The sequence below is a fragment of the Dermochelys coriacea genome, chromosome 18 (assembly GCF_009764565.3).
Source record: "Dermochelys coriacea isolate rDerCor1 chromosome 18, rDerCor1.pri.v4, whole genome shotgun sequence".
NCBI classification, from domain to species: Eukaryota; Metazoa; Chordata; order Testudines; family Dermochelyidae; genus Dermochelys; species Dermochelys coriacea.
This window is the reverse complement of record NC_050085.1, coordinates 2,215,983-2,231,881: the sequence shown is the minus strand read 5'-3', so window position 1 is coordinate 2,231,881 and position 15,899 is coordinate 2,215,983. Positions and strand designations below refer to the sequence as shown.

The 15,899-nt window shown below is 52.6% G+C and overlaps 1 protein-coding gene across 19 annotated transcripts in view; it reads right to left on the bottom strand.

Annotated features, from left to right (window-relative positions):
- Positions 1-7,454: 7,454 nt before the first annotated feature.
- Positions 7,455-15,899, bottom strand: part of ZNF362 (zinc finger protein 362) — a 57,457-nt gene continuing 49,012 nt past the window's right edge. For all 19 annotated transcript variants that reach the window (XM_043500093.1, XM_043500085.1, XM_043500094.1 and 16 more), the window contains 4 exons: positions 15,169-15,393; positions 12,021-12,099; positions 11,332-11,490; positions 7,455-10,780 (listed from right to left, as the gene is read on the bottom strand). In XM_043500093.1, the coding sequence (XP_043356028.1) occupies positions 10,664-10,780; positions 11,332-11,490; positions 12,021-12,099; positions 15,169-15,393 (580 nt within the window). In that variant the 3' untranslated portion in view covers positions 7,455-10,663. The remainder of the gene's footprint in view (positions 10,781-11,331; positions 11,491-12,020; positions 12,100-15,168; positions 15,394-15,899) is intronic.

Here is a 15,899-nt window from a genome sequence, read left to right as displayed (position 1 = left end):
TGTTTTCTTTCTCAGCTCTTCCTCGGGGGGAAAAGCAGCTTTGAGCACTGTAACTCCTGAGGCGTACACACTGCCAAGCCACTTAGCATGCAGAAACTGCACAGTTGCAGCACTATAAAAAACCCACCCTGACGAGAGGCGTACAGCATTCTGCGTCAGGGCTACAGTGCCGTGGTGCCAGTGTAGACACCGTTGTCGATTACAGTGCTGCAATTGGCCTCCGGGAGGTGTCCCACAATGCCTGTTCTTGCCACTCTGGTCATCGGTTTGAACTATACTGCCCTGCCCTCAGGTGACCAACTGTGAGCCTCACCCCTTAAATTCCTTGGGAATTTTGAAAGTCCCCTTCCTGTTTGCTCGGTGACATGTGCAATGGTCTCAGTGCATCTTTCCAGGTGACTATGCCTGTGCCACGCACCAGGCAATCCCCGCTTGGAGCAGTGCCGAGCTGCTGGGCCGCATCAGCATTTGGGGAGAGGAGGCTGTCCAGTTCCAGCTGCGCTCCAGCCATAGGAATTATTGGTTTGGTTTGAAAGCAAACTTCATTCCATTAATGAAAGCAGAGCCCTGCAAAGCAACAGGCAATTTTCTGAAACCTTCACAGTGCATCATCTGCACCAATCACAACCACCTCCTAGCACTACAAGCGCTGCACTCCCAAGCATAGCAACAAATATAAGTGGCTTTCAGCTTCAAATTTCTGCCTCAAGGCATCCCTGATCCTTATGGCCCCGCGCTGCACCCCTCTAAACAGTCTCTGGCTGTTCAAATTCAGCTTCCAGGTGCTGAGCCTCAGTGGTCCAGCCCAGAGTGAAGCTTTCACCCTTCCCTTCACAAATATTATGAAGTATACAGCACGCAGCTATAATCACAGAAATATTGTCATCAGCCAGGTCCAGCCTCCGATATAGGTAGCGCCTTTAAATGGCCAAAAGCACACTCAACAGTCATTCTGCACTTGCTCAGCCTGTTTTTGAACTGCTCCTCGCTTCTGTCAAGGTTTCCTGCATATGGCTTCATAACCCACAGCATTAAGGAGTAGGCAGGGTCTCCCAGGATCACAATGGGCATTTTGACTTCCCCTATGGTGATCTTCTGGTCTGGAAAGAAAATCCCTACTTGCAGCTTCCTGAACAGGCCAGTGTTCCTAAAGATGCATGCGTCATGTACCTTTTTGGACCAGCCTGCGTTAAAGTCTGTGAAATGCCCAGTGGGATGCACAAGCACTGGGAGAACCATGGAGAAATACCCCTTCCGATTAATGTACTCTGGTCTGGTGCCAGAATTGGAATATGTGCACCATTTATCGCCCCTCCGCAGTGAGGGAAGCCCCTTTATTCAAAGCCATCCACTATGTCACGCACATTGCCTAGATTCACGGTCTTTCGGAGCAGGATGCGATTAATGGCCCTGCACATTCCATCAACACGAGTCCAGTGGTCGACTTTCTCACTCCGAACTGATTAGCAACAGATCAGTAGCAGTCTGGAGTAGCCAGCTTCCACATTGCAATCACCACGCACTTCTCCATGACAGGGCAGCGCTCATTTTCATGTCCTTGTGCCGCAGGGCTGTGGTGAGCTCATCACAGTCCCATGAATGTGGCTTTCCTCATCTGAAAGTTCTGCAGCCACTACTCGTCATCCCAGACCTGTATGACGATGTGATCCCACCACTCAGTGCTTGTTTCCCAAGCCCAAAAGCAGTGTTCCACTGTGGTCAGCACCTCTGTGAATGCCACAAGCAATCTCGTGTCATAGCTACTATGCGTGGCGAGATCAATGTCAAACTCCTCTTGCCTTTAAGGAATAACTCCATTGCCACTCGTGATGTGTTCGTGAGAGCGAGCAGCATACTGGTCAGCAGCTCGGGATCCATTCCTGCAGACCGAAGAATCATAGAATCATAGAATCATAGAATATCAGGGTTGGAAGGGACCCCAGAAGGTCATCTAGTCCAACCCCCTGCTCAAAGCAGGACCAAGTCCCAGTTAAATCATCCCAGCCAGGGCTTTGTCAAGCCTGACCTTAAAAACCTCTAAGGAAGGAGATTCTACCACCTCCCTAGGTAACGCATTCCAGTGTTTCACCACCCTCTTAGTGAAAAAGTTTTTCCTAATATCCAATCTAAACCTCCCCCATTGCAACTTGAGACCATTACTCCTCGTTCTGTCATCTGCTACCATTGAGAACAGTCTAGAGCCATCCTCTTTGAAACCCCCTTTCAGGTAGTTGAAAGCAGCTATCAAATCCCCCCTCATTCTTCTCTTCTGCAGACTAAACAATCCCAGCTCCCTCAGCCTCTCCTCATAAGTCATGTGCTCTAGACCCCTAATCATTTTCGTTGCCCTTCGTTGTACTCTTTCCAATTTATCCACATCCTTCCTGTAGTGTGGGGCCCAAAACTGGACACAGTACTCCAGATGAGGCCTCACCAGTGTCGAATAGAGGGGAACGATCACGTCCCTCGATCTGCTCGCTATGCCCCTACTTATACATCCCAAAATGCCATTGGCCTTCTTGGCAACAAGGGCACACTGCTGACTCATATCCAGCTTCTCGTCCACTGTCACCCCTAGGTCCTTTTCCGCAGAACTGCTGCCGAGCCATTCGGTCCCTAGTCTGTAGCGGTGCATTGGATTCTTCCATCCTAAGTGCAGGACCCTGCACTTATCCTTATTGAACCTCATTAGATTTCTTTTGGCCCAATCCTCCAATTTGTCTAGGTCCTTCTGTATCCTATCCCTCCCCTCCAGCGTATCTACCACTCCTCCCAGTTTAGTATCATCCGCAAATTTGCTGAGAGTGCAATCCACACCATGCTCCAGATCATTTATGAAGATATTGAACAAAACGGGCCCCAGGACCGACCCCTGGGGCACTCCACTTGACACCGGCTGCCAACTAGACATGGAGCCATTGATCACTACCCGTTGAGCCCGACAATCTAGCCAGCTTTCTACCCACCTTATAGTGCATTCATCCTGCCCAAAAGAGGCAGGGGGTGCAGTACACAAACTGTTGAAAGATGGCGCCAAATGCAGATGGAAGCACAGGGATTGCTGGGATGTGAAGCAATGCATCACGGAGCATTGGGACAGGACCCAGGATGCCACACAACCCCCTCCGCCATCCCACAACTCTTAGCAGCAGAAGAGGAAGAGCTGCCCAGAGTGCAACACTCTGAATACCGCTGCAAGTACTGCAAGTGTGAACACACTATTGCGCAGGCAGCTGACAGTGTGAACACACAACTGCGGTTTCCCTTCAGTGCTCTGAGAGGCGCTGGAACTGCCGGTGCTGTCACTCTGCCAGTGTAGACACACCCTAAGTCTCCCCACCTACATTAATTATTTCCATGAATCTCCTTTTGTTCTTGTATGCTGATAGTCTTCAAATATGTTCTGGGTTGTTCATAGAACCAGGGGGTTAGAAGGGACCGCAAGAGTCATGTAGTTTAACCCCCTCCCAAGATGCATGGATTTGTTGTGTCTAAACCATCTCCAGTGAAGAAGATTCCACAACCTTCCTAGGTGTCTGTTCCATTGTTCTGCTGTTCTTACAGTTAGGAAGTTTAATCTAAATCTGCCATGCTGTAGTTTGTACCCATTGCCTCTTGTCCTGCACTTTGTGGCGAGAACAACTTTCGCCCATCTTTTTTGTGGCAGCCTTTTAAGTATCTGAAGGCTGCTATCATGTCTCCCCTTAATCTGCTCTTTTCCAAATTCTGTCCCTTTGATCATCTTTGTCGCTCGCCTCTTCACCCTCTCCAGTTTCTCTACATCCTTTCTATGCATTGCTGACCAAAATTGGACACAGTACTCCAGCTGAGGCCTAGCCAGCACTAAGTAGAGTGGTACTATCACCTCCTGTGAATTGCATGCTATGCCTCTGTTAATGCAACCTAAAACTGCATTTGGGTTTTTTGCAACAGCATCACATTGCTGACTCACGTTGAGGTTGTGATCCACCATAACGCCCAGTTCTTTCTTAGCAGTGTTGCTGCCAAGCCAGTTATCCCCCATTCTGTATTTATGCATTTGGTTTTTCTTCCCTAAGTGTAGCACTTTACATTTGTCTTTGTTGAATTTCATTTTGCTGTCTATAGCCCAGTTCTCCAATTTATCCAGATCCCTCTGAATTTTAGCTCTGTCCTCCAAAGTGTTGGCAACTCCCTCTAGCTTTGTGTCATCTGCAAACTTGATCAGTGTGTTCTGTATACCTACATCCAGGTCATTAATAAAGTTATTAAATAACACTGGACCCAGAAAAGATCCCCATGGAACCCCACTTGAAACCTCCCTCCAATCCAACATCATTCCATTAATAGTGACTCTGTTTGTGGTTGTTTAGACAATTACACATCCACTTAACTTTAAGTTTTGTTGAGTCTGAATTTCTCCAGGTTACTTATCAGAATGTCATGTGGGACTGTGTAGGAAGCCTTGCTGAAGTCCAGGTATATTATGTCCACCACATTCCTCCATTGGCCAAATTAGTTACCCTGTCAAAGAAGGATTCAAGCTGGTTTGGCAGGGTTTGTTCTTGGTAAATCCATCCTGGCTGCTAGTGCTCACCCCTTCATCCTCCAGGTATTTGCAAGTTGAATGTTTTAGACATTGCTCTAGTAGCTTTGCAGGTATCGAAATCAGGCTGACTGGTCTATAGTTCTCCAGTTCCTCCTTTTTAAAGATGGGCACTATGTTAGCCCTTCTCCAGTCCTCTGGGACCGCTCCTGTCATCCATGAGTTTGCAAATATTATTGCCAATGGCTTAGAGATTCCTTCAGCCAATTCCTTCAGTACCCTGGGATTAATAGCATTAGGCCCACTGACTTGAATTCATTCAAACTGGTTAGAAGATCTCAGATGGGTTCTTTACTTATCCCAAACTGCATCAGTTCCCCTTTATTGTCTATGGTAACTTTGCTAATAATCCAGTCACATGTTATTATCACATGTTGTTATCAAGAAGATGGCGATCAATTGTTCTCCATTTCCACTGACAATAGGACAAGAAGTATATAAGAATGTCATTACTGGGTCACACCAATGATCCATGTAGCCCAGTATCTGGTCTTCTGACAGTGGCTGGTGCCAGAAGCATTAGAGGAAATGTACAGAAAAGGGCAATTACCAAGTGATCCAGCCCAGCTTCTGGCAGTCAGAGGTTTAGGGACACCCAGAGCATGGGGTTGCATCCCTGACCATCTGACCAATAGCCATTGATGGTCCTATCTTTCATGAATTTATCTAATTCTTGTTTGAACCCAGTTATGCTTTTGGCCTTCACAACATCCCCTGGTAACGAGTTCCACAGGTTGACTGTGTGTTGTGTCAAGAAATACTTCCTTTTGTTTGTTTTAAACCTGCTGCCTGTTCATTTCATTGGGTGACCTCTGGTTCTTGTGTTATGGGAAGGGGTAAATAATGGGTTTAAGCTGTAGCATGGGAGTTTTTTAGGTTAGATATTACGAAAAACTTGCCAGCTCTAACTGTAGTTAAGCTCTGGAACAGGCTTCCCAGAGAGATTGTGGAATCCCCATCATTGGAGGCTTTTCAGAACAAGTTGGCCAAACACCTGTCAGGGATAGTCTAGGTTTACTTGGGCCTGCCTCAGTGCAGGGGGCTCGACTAGGTGACTTCTCAAGGTCTCTTCCAGCCTGACAGTTCTGCGATTCTACACATTCACTGTCTGAGAGCCCCCTCAAAGTAACAAAGCCCTACAGGTGCATCTGAAGAGTGCATACCTTCCCTTGTGCCTGCTCAGTGGGTTCTCTCTGCCAGGTGAGCTGCTGAGAGACAGCAAGTTCTAGTACTGCAAGCCAGGACAGGAGGGGAGCAGGGATGATGGATGACTGTGGGCTGATTCCCTCTGCCTCACACCTTGTGTCATATTCACATCCATGGAAGGGGGTAAAAAATAGAACTCAATCTGCATTCTCTGCTCACCTCAATGGGAGCCTCTTTTGCCCAGTGTAATTTACACTTCCAATCCTGTACAGCACCCTGCACATAGTGCCCAAGACGGTCAAATCACACTTCCCCTTCCAGTCTCCTCCATGCATCTCAAAGCACTGTTCAGCAGTGGCCCAGTTTCATCATCTCCATTTTACACACGGGGAAATTGATTTGGAGGCAAAATGACTCTGCCAGGGTCATACAGCACAGAGCAGAGAACCCAGAAGCTCCGATTTCCACTGCCATACTATGGCCCCAATTGGGTCTTCACCGAGTTACCACCCTGGCTATCTCAGAACAAACCAGCCTTACAGCTGCCAGGCCTTCAGAAGTTTGCATGTACAGTTTATTTTGTTTCACAACAGAAATACAAAGAGAAAAATTGTTTTGAATTTTTTAAAACTTTTTTTCTTTTAAACATAATGCAAACTTTCGATATGGAAGCCACAGACTCCTCATGTCTTTCCGTTAACCACAATGCGAGACAGAGAGAAGGGGGAGGGAGAATCCTTCCCCCCCCCCTTTTTTTTTTAATAAGGTAATAACTAGATCTAGAGACACGTGGCCTGGATTTTCATATAGAAAAAAAAAAAGAAAAAAAAGGTGTGTTAACAGTATGTATAAGAGGCATATTTACACAGTATTAACATGCTGACAAAAAGGTTACAATATTGAATATCGTACAACATCGATTCAGAAACAAAGGTCAGGGCAGAGGGCAGGGTAAAAAGAGAATCAAATTAATAAACAGAGTAGGCAATAAACAAACAACCTGGTAAAACAATGATATAGTTAAGGCTTAAAAAGTGTATAAAAATAACACAGTTAATATCCAAAACGGAACCAAGGAGTACATAATATATATGAGTTTTTGTCTAGTCTTTTTTGGAGGGCTGAGGGACATGGGGCATTCTTCCTTCTCTATACATAGGTGTTATGTGTGTGTGTGTATACCCACACACACACACACACACACACACACACACATACACATATAACTCCATGTATCCATCCATACACACACAGGCATGGGCATGGCTTTCCAAACAGGGAGGCTGGTAAGGAGCTGGGCAAGCCCATCTGCTTGCTGCTTTTTAATACTATATTGAATTGGTTTCACCCAAAAGGAAGGGATCTATGATTTGCTGCTGGGAGGGGAAAGGGATGGGATAGATCCACTCTGCTTTTATAAATCTCTCATGGTTGGGAGGGTTTCTGTTCTGGCAGTGAAAGGCTTAAGTGGCCACAGGTGGCTGTATCACCTCCTGCTTGGGAGGATGTTCTCTCTGGCAGTGCACAGCACCTCCTGCTGGGAGAAGCTGGGTTAGCATGTGAGCAGCCAGCCAGTGCTTCCAGCTGGAGCAGTGGTGAGCTCTCCATCAGTCTCAGCTCCTACCTAGACCCTACCATGGCCCTGCTGAGCTGAGCTAGCTCTGAGCTCCCACTCAAGAAACGCTGCCCTAGTGTATTTGTTCCCTGCAGGGCCTGCTGCCGTCATTGACTCTGGCTGGGCCAGGCCGCTCCAAAGCTGCTGCATTGGAGGTATTTACACATGGCGAATCATTCTTCCTGCTGCGTTTGCTTCTTGGTGACTGGTATGTGGGGTTATGCAAGGCAGAGAGGCAGATCCATAGCACCCTGGGCTAGGGGAATCTCCCTCCGGTCCATCTGGCCTGAGAGCAGGCTCTGCAGCTCCCAAAACAGATAAGTGCCCCCAAAGGCCAGAGATCAAGCTGGTGCCCCAGCTGTCCCGAGGGAATCACATGGAGGGCAGTGGGATCCATACCTGGGGTACCTCTACTGTACCCAGTGGGGTGACCCCAGGGAAGGGAAGGGCCTCGTGTCTCACATTGCTGGATTTCTCCCTCCTAAGCTTGCTCCAAGGTCCCTGCCATGAGACTGCACTGCTGGGGGGCTGATTTCCAGGAGGTGCCAGGGGAGGTGGGGAAGGAACTCCGCTCCGGGAATACAGACCGCTCTGCGTTTCTCCCATCGCTCTTCTGACCAGGCACACGGTCCCAGGACAGAGTAAGCCAACCCCCTCAGGCACTGCCAGTCCCAGCGATTGAGCACAGCCTCCAGGGCACACCGGCTTTCTTCTTCCCCTTTAGTGCTTTAGTTTGCTCGGGAGGGAGCTGGTTTGTTACCTGCATCCTAGGAGGGCTCACGGCCTGATCCTGCCCCACTAACCTCTGGAAGAGCTTTGTCATGGCAGCAGAATCAGATCCCAACAGATCAGAATTTCAGATTCAAGTGGTGCTAATGTCACAGCTCACCTCTGATGCCAGCAACAGGGAGCAGGGGCAACACAGGCTGTCCCCTGCACTCTCCTGCTGATCTCCCCAAGTCCTGCAGAGCCCTACTGTGCTCAATACAGCCATTTGCAGGTGACCCTCAAATCTAATTCTAAGTGGCCCTGTTACACACAGCACAAGCTAAAACCCAAACTACGGTGCCGGCTCAGCCCAGGTAGGGTCAGCCAAGTTCAGAACAAGTGACTTGTGCTGACAGGTGCAGCTGGGCCAGAAATGGAGCCAGTCACAGGCCCTGGTGTGCACAGGGCGAATGGGAGCTGTGCCCCGCCAGCAGCTGTTCCAATGAGCACCAGGCCAGCCCCCAGGTGCATCTGCAGGCTGGCGTGGGAGTCACTGCCCCAGGCAGCTGTCTCCCAGCTGTTACTGTGCCAGCCAACAGGTGCTCTGCAGGTGGGCTCATTACCATCCTGCACAGACACGGCAGGCGCCACAGCAACCGACTGCTCCAAAGCCCCAGAGACTGAGCTGTTCAGGGCACGGAGTCAGCGCTAGCCTCGCCGCAGGGTTCAGGGACCCAGTGAGAGGCAGGGACCGGCACCAGACGAGGTTTCTATGTGAATCCTTTGAAGGTGCAGAAAGAGCTTGCCAGTGCCCTGCTGGGAACCTGGAGGGAGGAGCAGAGTTAAGGGAACCCTTAGCTCGGAGGGGCAGAGCTGGCGTGCAGGAGCCCGTTGTACTGTATTGCACAGGGGGTGGTAGCTGGACGTCTGGAGGGAGCTTTCCTATGGGGCGGACTCCCCTCTCCCACATGTAACTCTCTGCCTGGGGCCCATCCCCTTGATAAGCAAACACAGGATCCAGGAGGTAATTGTGAGAGAGGAGACCCCAGGCTGCCGCTACTCTGGAAACCCTGGTAGGCTGCTGTGGTGCCCGGGCTTCCAGAGCAGCAGCACTAGATGCCCATAGTGGGGAAGAGAGATTGAAAAATAATCCACGTCAAAGAGCATAACCTGCAGCGAGCCCCCCGCACCCATCTCTCACACTCGCTCTTCTGTAGCAAACGCCCCTTCATAGCTCAGGACAATCCCTAGTTAGCACCATGCAGACTTGGGGGAAGGTGACAGATCATGGGCAGCTGAGGCTCCCAACCCCCCCACCCAGATCCTCAGCACCATGGCCAAAGTGCTCCTCCACTCCCATACACCATGGCTGGCCTAGCAGAGCTGGAGTCTGGAAAGGGGAGCTCCACAGCTGGGCCTATACCAGTACTGGCCACAGTCTGCCTGACTCCTGCCCAATCCTATAGACTACAGCTCCCAGTAGGCAATGTGCTTTCCCGATCTGGCGGGATACTGCTTAGCTCACACTAGAGCACAGCATGTTGGGACCTGTGGTCTTCATGGGCTGCATCTCTGGATTTCACATAGGCATGACCAGCCCTGCCCTCCATGAACTTGGCCAGCCCCAGCTATGTCCCTGTCATAGGCTGAGTGCCTCCTCCGGCAGCCACCACACTTACCCCCAGCTAGGCGGAGCCCCAGCTGCGATTCCTCGCGCCGCCAGGGAAATGTGCACGGACCATGGCGTGGCCGCAGGGACAGCCAGTCCTGTGCAGCTCCAACCAGGACAAATGAAACAAACAAAAGGAAACAACCAAAATGTCCCAACGAGGTTAGACAAAGTGGCAGAGGACAAGCCCCAGCGGGGAACAGCGACGTCTGTGGAACAAAGGTCTCCCTCCTGCAGCTGCTGCTCCAGCGCCTGTCCCCGCACCAACAGCGCCAGTAGATTTCACCTCTCCAGCCAACAGGTTAACCCATTCCCCCCTCAACTGGCCTCATGCTGGCTCCCAACGGAGAGTCCAGGAGGGGCAGCAGATACCAAGCACCAGGCTGGGTACGTCCCAGAGTCTCATCCTGAGGCTGAAGGAGCCCGAGCGCCAGGCCCTGGATCCTGCCCGCCACACCATCCAGCGCGTCTCTGTCCAGTTTGGGTTTTCGGTTTTAGCAGCACCAACTTCTTGGCCAATCTCTCTCTCTCTCTCTCTCTCTCTTTCCTTGTATCCAAAAGAGAGCAGAAAGGAGTATGGAGGATGGGGCAGAAAGAAGGGAAAAAAAGAAAGAAAATGAAGAAACCAAACAGAGATTCAAAGTGCTCTGAAATAGTCTTTGGATGTCACCAAAACTGTGGACGAGTCCCTGGCTCTCCCGGCAGGGTGCTGGGGGCGGGGCCAGGGCCGAGGGGTGTTTTCCAAACATTAATTCATTCATTAATTTCTCCCAAAAGATGAGTGTCTTCACAGTCGCTCCCCGTGACTCGGCAGGCACGGGCACTCAGTGGCGGTGCTGGGGGGGGTGGTCCGTGTGATCGTCTCCAAGCTGCCCCCTGGCGATCCGGAATTGGGGGGAGGAGAGCTGCGTAGGGTAGGGGTGGGCAAGGAAGCCCCAGATTAGATGAGCGAGATCCGCACTGGGATGCTGGGTGACTCCGTCCTTTGAGGTGAGTGCTGGCTCACTAGGTGTTCCACCACGGTGTGTTTGGACATGTGCTTCATCAAATACGTCTCCTGCGGGGAGAGAGATCCGGGAGCAGGGTAAGCGCTGCAGCTAGGAGGGTTGGGCCCACTGCCTGCCTCCAGTGGGGATGGAATTGACCCGTCCCCAGCACCCCCTGTGCCCAGAAGGGAGCCCCCACCCCATGCCCCCACCCAAAATCCATCCTCATTCACCCGTCTGGGAGAGCTACAGGACAACTCAAAGGTGACAAGCTGATTGGCTCTCCCAAGGGATCCGCCTCCACCTGGCGGGAAGAAGCCCAGGCTTTAGGCTCTAGCCAATAGAAAGCAATTTTCTCTTACCAGCTGGTTTGCGAGTGACTGAAGCCTGATCCCTGCAGCACTGTAAGAGCCTCCCTCCCAGTGCTGGGATGACTGCTGCACTAAGGAGCTCCTCACCCAATGAGCACCTGGCTGTGGGCAGAGAGACCCTCCCTTTCTCATCCCGCATGGCTGAATTGGCGCAGGCTGGGGGCATGAGCTGTCTCTGGAACAGACCCTGCCCGTGGCACCATCCCCGCCTTGGCTGGTGCTTGGCTCCCCACGCCGCCTGCCACACTCACCGAGGTGTAGGCCCTCCCACACATGCTGCAGCAGTAGGCCTTGGCGTGTTTGATAGCGTGTGCAGAGAGGTGGATCTGCAGCGATGCTGAGTCCGAGTATGCCCGGTAGCAGTTAGGACACTTGTAGGGCTTATCCTTGTTGTGCTGTCGCTGGTGTGACTGTGAGGGCGGGGAGGAGGCACGGGCAGCGTTACGTAGCACAATCCATGGCAGCTCTTGGGCTGTGCCCCCACCCCATGGGGACACCATGCCCAGCGGCTGGGGGGGGGGATCATCTAGAGCAGGATCCACACCAATGGCAGACCAGACACCCCTGTGGGACAGGGGCCAACGATATCGATCCCCACAGCCCCCTGCAGAGCTCAGGGCATCGGCACCACCTCCCCCCCAGAGGTCCTAGGTCCCCAGACACTGACACTGCTCTCTGGAATCACATCCATTGGGTTGGAAGAGATGTCTCCCCCTTCCCTTCAACTGCCCAGCTTCATGACCTACGCCAGGGGTTTACTCCTCTTCCCCTTCCCCCATCAGCCTCTTAGTTTCTGCTCCCCACCCCCATCAAGAGCTCTCTGCCCCACTCCATCCCCACCCTGCAACCACTTGTGTCTCCCCACCCCATGGGCTCGGCCCCCCCATGGGCTGACCCCACTGGGCTGGGAACATGCCGGGCCCCCAGCCAGGGCACTGACCTGGAGGTTGGAGAGCTGCGTGAAAGCCTTTTCACAGCCAGGGTGTGGGCACTTGTAGGGTCTGTCGCCTGTGTGAATTCTGCAACACAGCAACAGGTGTGTCAACCCAAGCCCTGCCTAGAATGGGATCAAACCCCCTGCCCTACTCTACCGTGGGGATGCACCAGTCCTCTAAGGCCCCAGCACACACAGCGTACCCGAACAGCTCCCTTTTCTCCCGCCCCACTCAGTGAGCAAGGGGGTGCAAGGTGGCTCTGTCCCCCAAAATGGCCGCGTCTGTTAGCATGCTGGATTCCAGCCCTGCGAGAGCCACATACACAAAAGCAGGAGCCAGCCCCCTCCCGCAATGGGGTGGAGCCGGATCACCCCAGCTGCAGGGCAATGGGCCCCCAGCATGCTGTCTAGCCAACACCAGCTTGGGGCAAGCCTCCCTTTGCCTTCCCTGGAGTGAGAACCCGAATGTCCCGTTCGCACAAACTCCTTCACTCAAGTCCAGTGGTGCTTTTAGCTCAAGTTGGCTGGCCCGAGACGTGCACCACTCGTCACCTCCCCTGCTGTGGGGCCACAGACTAGTGCCACTCAAGTGCTGCTGGTCTGCCACGGCCTTCCCACCATACTCCCCTGTTCTTGGAAGGACAGATGAGTTCTTCCTCAAGCCACTGGGAACCTATTGACAGAGCCGCCCAGCCCCCTCAGCGCGAACGCCTTGGGCTGTGCCTCCAAAAGTCCTAGCACCTCACACGAGCGCGGGCAGTGCCAGCGCAGACCTGGCAGCGGGAGAGCTCTGACACAGCCTGGCCGTGCTCACGGGAGCTGGGATCTCTCAAGAGGAGTCACACAAGCTAACTCCGTGGTGAAGACAGACACTGCAAAAGCATTGACACCACCTGGCAGTTTAGTTATTTCCTGATCAGCAAGATCATGGAGTCTGACTTGTTCAGCCCGGAGGGAGGGCAGAGATGCCACCTCTGAGGTACAAAAACCCAGGACAACCAGGATGCTCCTGGGCCCATTAGACTGGCCATGTACTGAGCACCCTGACATTTCTCCCAGCACAGCTACCTCAAAAGAGGGATGATCCTGGGCAAACCTGGACAGGTGGCACCCCTAAGGGAAAGGGGGAGGGAGGTTTATAGGGCCAGTCCAAGGAGGTAGGCAGAGGATGGCTGGCCTGTCCCAAGGGCTCACAGGAGGCAATTGTCCCTCAGGCTTCATTCCACGCAGGCGCCCAGAGTAGAGGGGCCAGCAGGTGCTTTCCAAAGGCCGCCTGCTCCTTCATGTTTGATGCTAGGGGGCAGTGCAGGAACCCAGGGGCATAGGGAGAGGAAGCCAAGGACGGGAATAGGAGTCAAACCCTGTATCATTCTAGGGGTCCTGAGGTGGCCAGAGAAACGCTCTCCCAGACAGGCCCAATGGGAAGCCTGGGCTAGATTGCAGCCTTCAACTACCTGAAGGGGGGTTCTAAAGAGGATGAAGCTAGGCTGTTCTCAGTGGTGGCAGATGACAGAACAAGAAGCAATGGTCTCAAGTTGCAGTGGGGGAAGTTTAGGTTTGATATTAGGAAAAGCTATTTCACTAGAAGGGTGGTGAAGCACTGGAATGCGCTACCTAGGGAGGTGGTGGAATCTCCTTCCTTAGAGGTTTTTAAGGCCCAGCTTGACAAAGCCCTGCCTGGGATGATTTAGTTGGGGTTGGTCCTGCTTTGAGCAGGGGGTTGGACGAGATGACCTCCTGAGGTCTCTTCTAACCTTAAACTTCTATGATTCTAGATTCCACAGCTCCATGCAACAGGATGGCTGGGCACCTGTTCACAGGCAAAATCTGGCACCTGGGCATGAGACACCAGGGGCACGTGCCACACACCCACTGCATGCAAACACTGGTGTAAGGGGTGCAGACCTATCACCACTGAGCCAGGTCTCATAGGTTCTGGTGAATTTTTACATGGCCATCGGGGAGCTCAAGGCTGAACACACCTCAATGGTACAGATGAAGCGGGGGCCACCAGCAGCTGGCTCCTGACAGGACAGCAGAGGCATGCCCAGGCTGTGCTTATCCTAGTGCATTCTGGGACTCCTGAGGCTGCTATCCCATAGTTAGGACCCTACCAAATTCACAGCCATGAAAAAACGCATCACGGCTTGTGAAATCTGGTCTCCCACTGTGAAATCTGGTCTTTTGTATGCTTTTACCCTCTACTATACAGATTTCACGGGGGAGACCAGAGTTTCTCAAATTGGAGGTCCTGACACAAAAGCAGGGTTGCCAACCTTCCAGGATTGTTCTGGACTCTCCAAGAATTAAAGATAATATCATGTGATGAAACCTCCAGGAATTCATCCAACCAAAGCTGGTAACCCTACCCAAAAGTGAGTTGCGGGGGGGGGTCGCAAGATTATTTTAGAGGGGTCGTGGTATTGCCACCCTTACTTCTGTGCTACATTCAGAAGTGGTAGCCAGAGAGTGGGTGGCTGTTGGCCAGGTGCCCAGCTCTGAAGGCAGCACCCCGCCAATACCATACCATGTCACCCTTGCTTCTGCGCTGCTGCTGGCTGTGCCTTCAGACTGGGTTCCTGGCCAGCAGCCACCACTCTCCAGTTGCCCAGCTCTGAAGGCAGCACCAGTGCAGAAGTAAAGGTAGCCATATGAACCCCCCCCTTCAATAATCTTCTGACCCCCCCACAACTACTTTTTGGGTCAGGCCCCCTACAATTACAACACCCTGAAATTTCAGGTTTAAATAGCTGAAATCTTGAAATTTATGATTTTTAAAATCCAATGACCATGAAATTGACCAAAAAGGACCATGAATTCGGTCCCTCCTCTACCCATAGTGCCCGACACTGTTGATGGGTGAAGGTGGCTAGGGGTAATCTCCCCATAGAAAGCACTGCACTGCGGGACCATTGGGGGGGGGACAGAGGAACTGGTGCGACTACAGCTTCCTAGCCGCTCTGGGACAAAGGCTATGGGACAAAGCAGTTCAGCCAGACAGGAGTTACAGGTTTGGTCCTGCTGTCAGAGGCCTGTTTGCTCTGGGATGCCACGGAGCATGCAGGTGGCACCTGCTCAGAGCCAGCCAGGCATTGGCCATTGCAACGCTCCCCAGTCAGCTGGGCCCCGTTCCCTGGGCAGCCCCGCCCCTCACCTGGTGTGCTGCTGGAGATGGGAGAGTTGGCGGAAGGATTTCTCACAGTAGGAGCAGTGATACGGCTTCACGCCCAGGTGGATGCGCAGGTGCTGGGCCAGGTAGGAGGCATTGGCGAAGGATTTGGAGCAGTGCGGGCACTTGTGGGGTTTGGCCTCTGTGTGTGATTTGGAGTGGATCTGCATCTCCGACTTGGTGAAGAAGGTAAGGGGGCAGACTTTACACCTGGGAAGGGACAGCGAGAGGGTTCCGGGGGCATCAGGCAAGGGAATGGCAAGCAACATGCCCCCCCGCCACACCCTGCACCTTGGAGACATGCTGCCAGCTCTAGGACGGAGTGCCCTGCAGCACTACAGGGACCGGGGTCTGAGAACAGGACATGAGGCCATTGCAGCCCTGGCCTGCCCTGGGAGTAACTCCGGCCTGGCTGCCATGGGCCAGATCCACCGAACAGGCCTGGCTTCCTACCCAGGACTTGTCCCATTCCCCGGCGATGGGCACACAGTTCTGTAGGCTGCAGGGAGCAAGGGGAAAGTCCATGGGAAGCGAGTGTGGTGGGGCAGGGCAGCCAGTCTCTGATGGGTCCCACAGCAGGGTCATGGCTGCAGAAGCTAGCAATGCGGAGACTGAGGACAGCTGGAGGGGGGAGCACAGCTTCCGCTCACCAGCACTGGGTCAGTAGCCAAGAAGACCATCTGACCTTTCAGTCCATACAGCTGTCCCCCACGAGA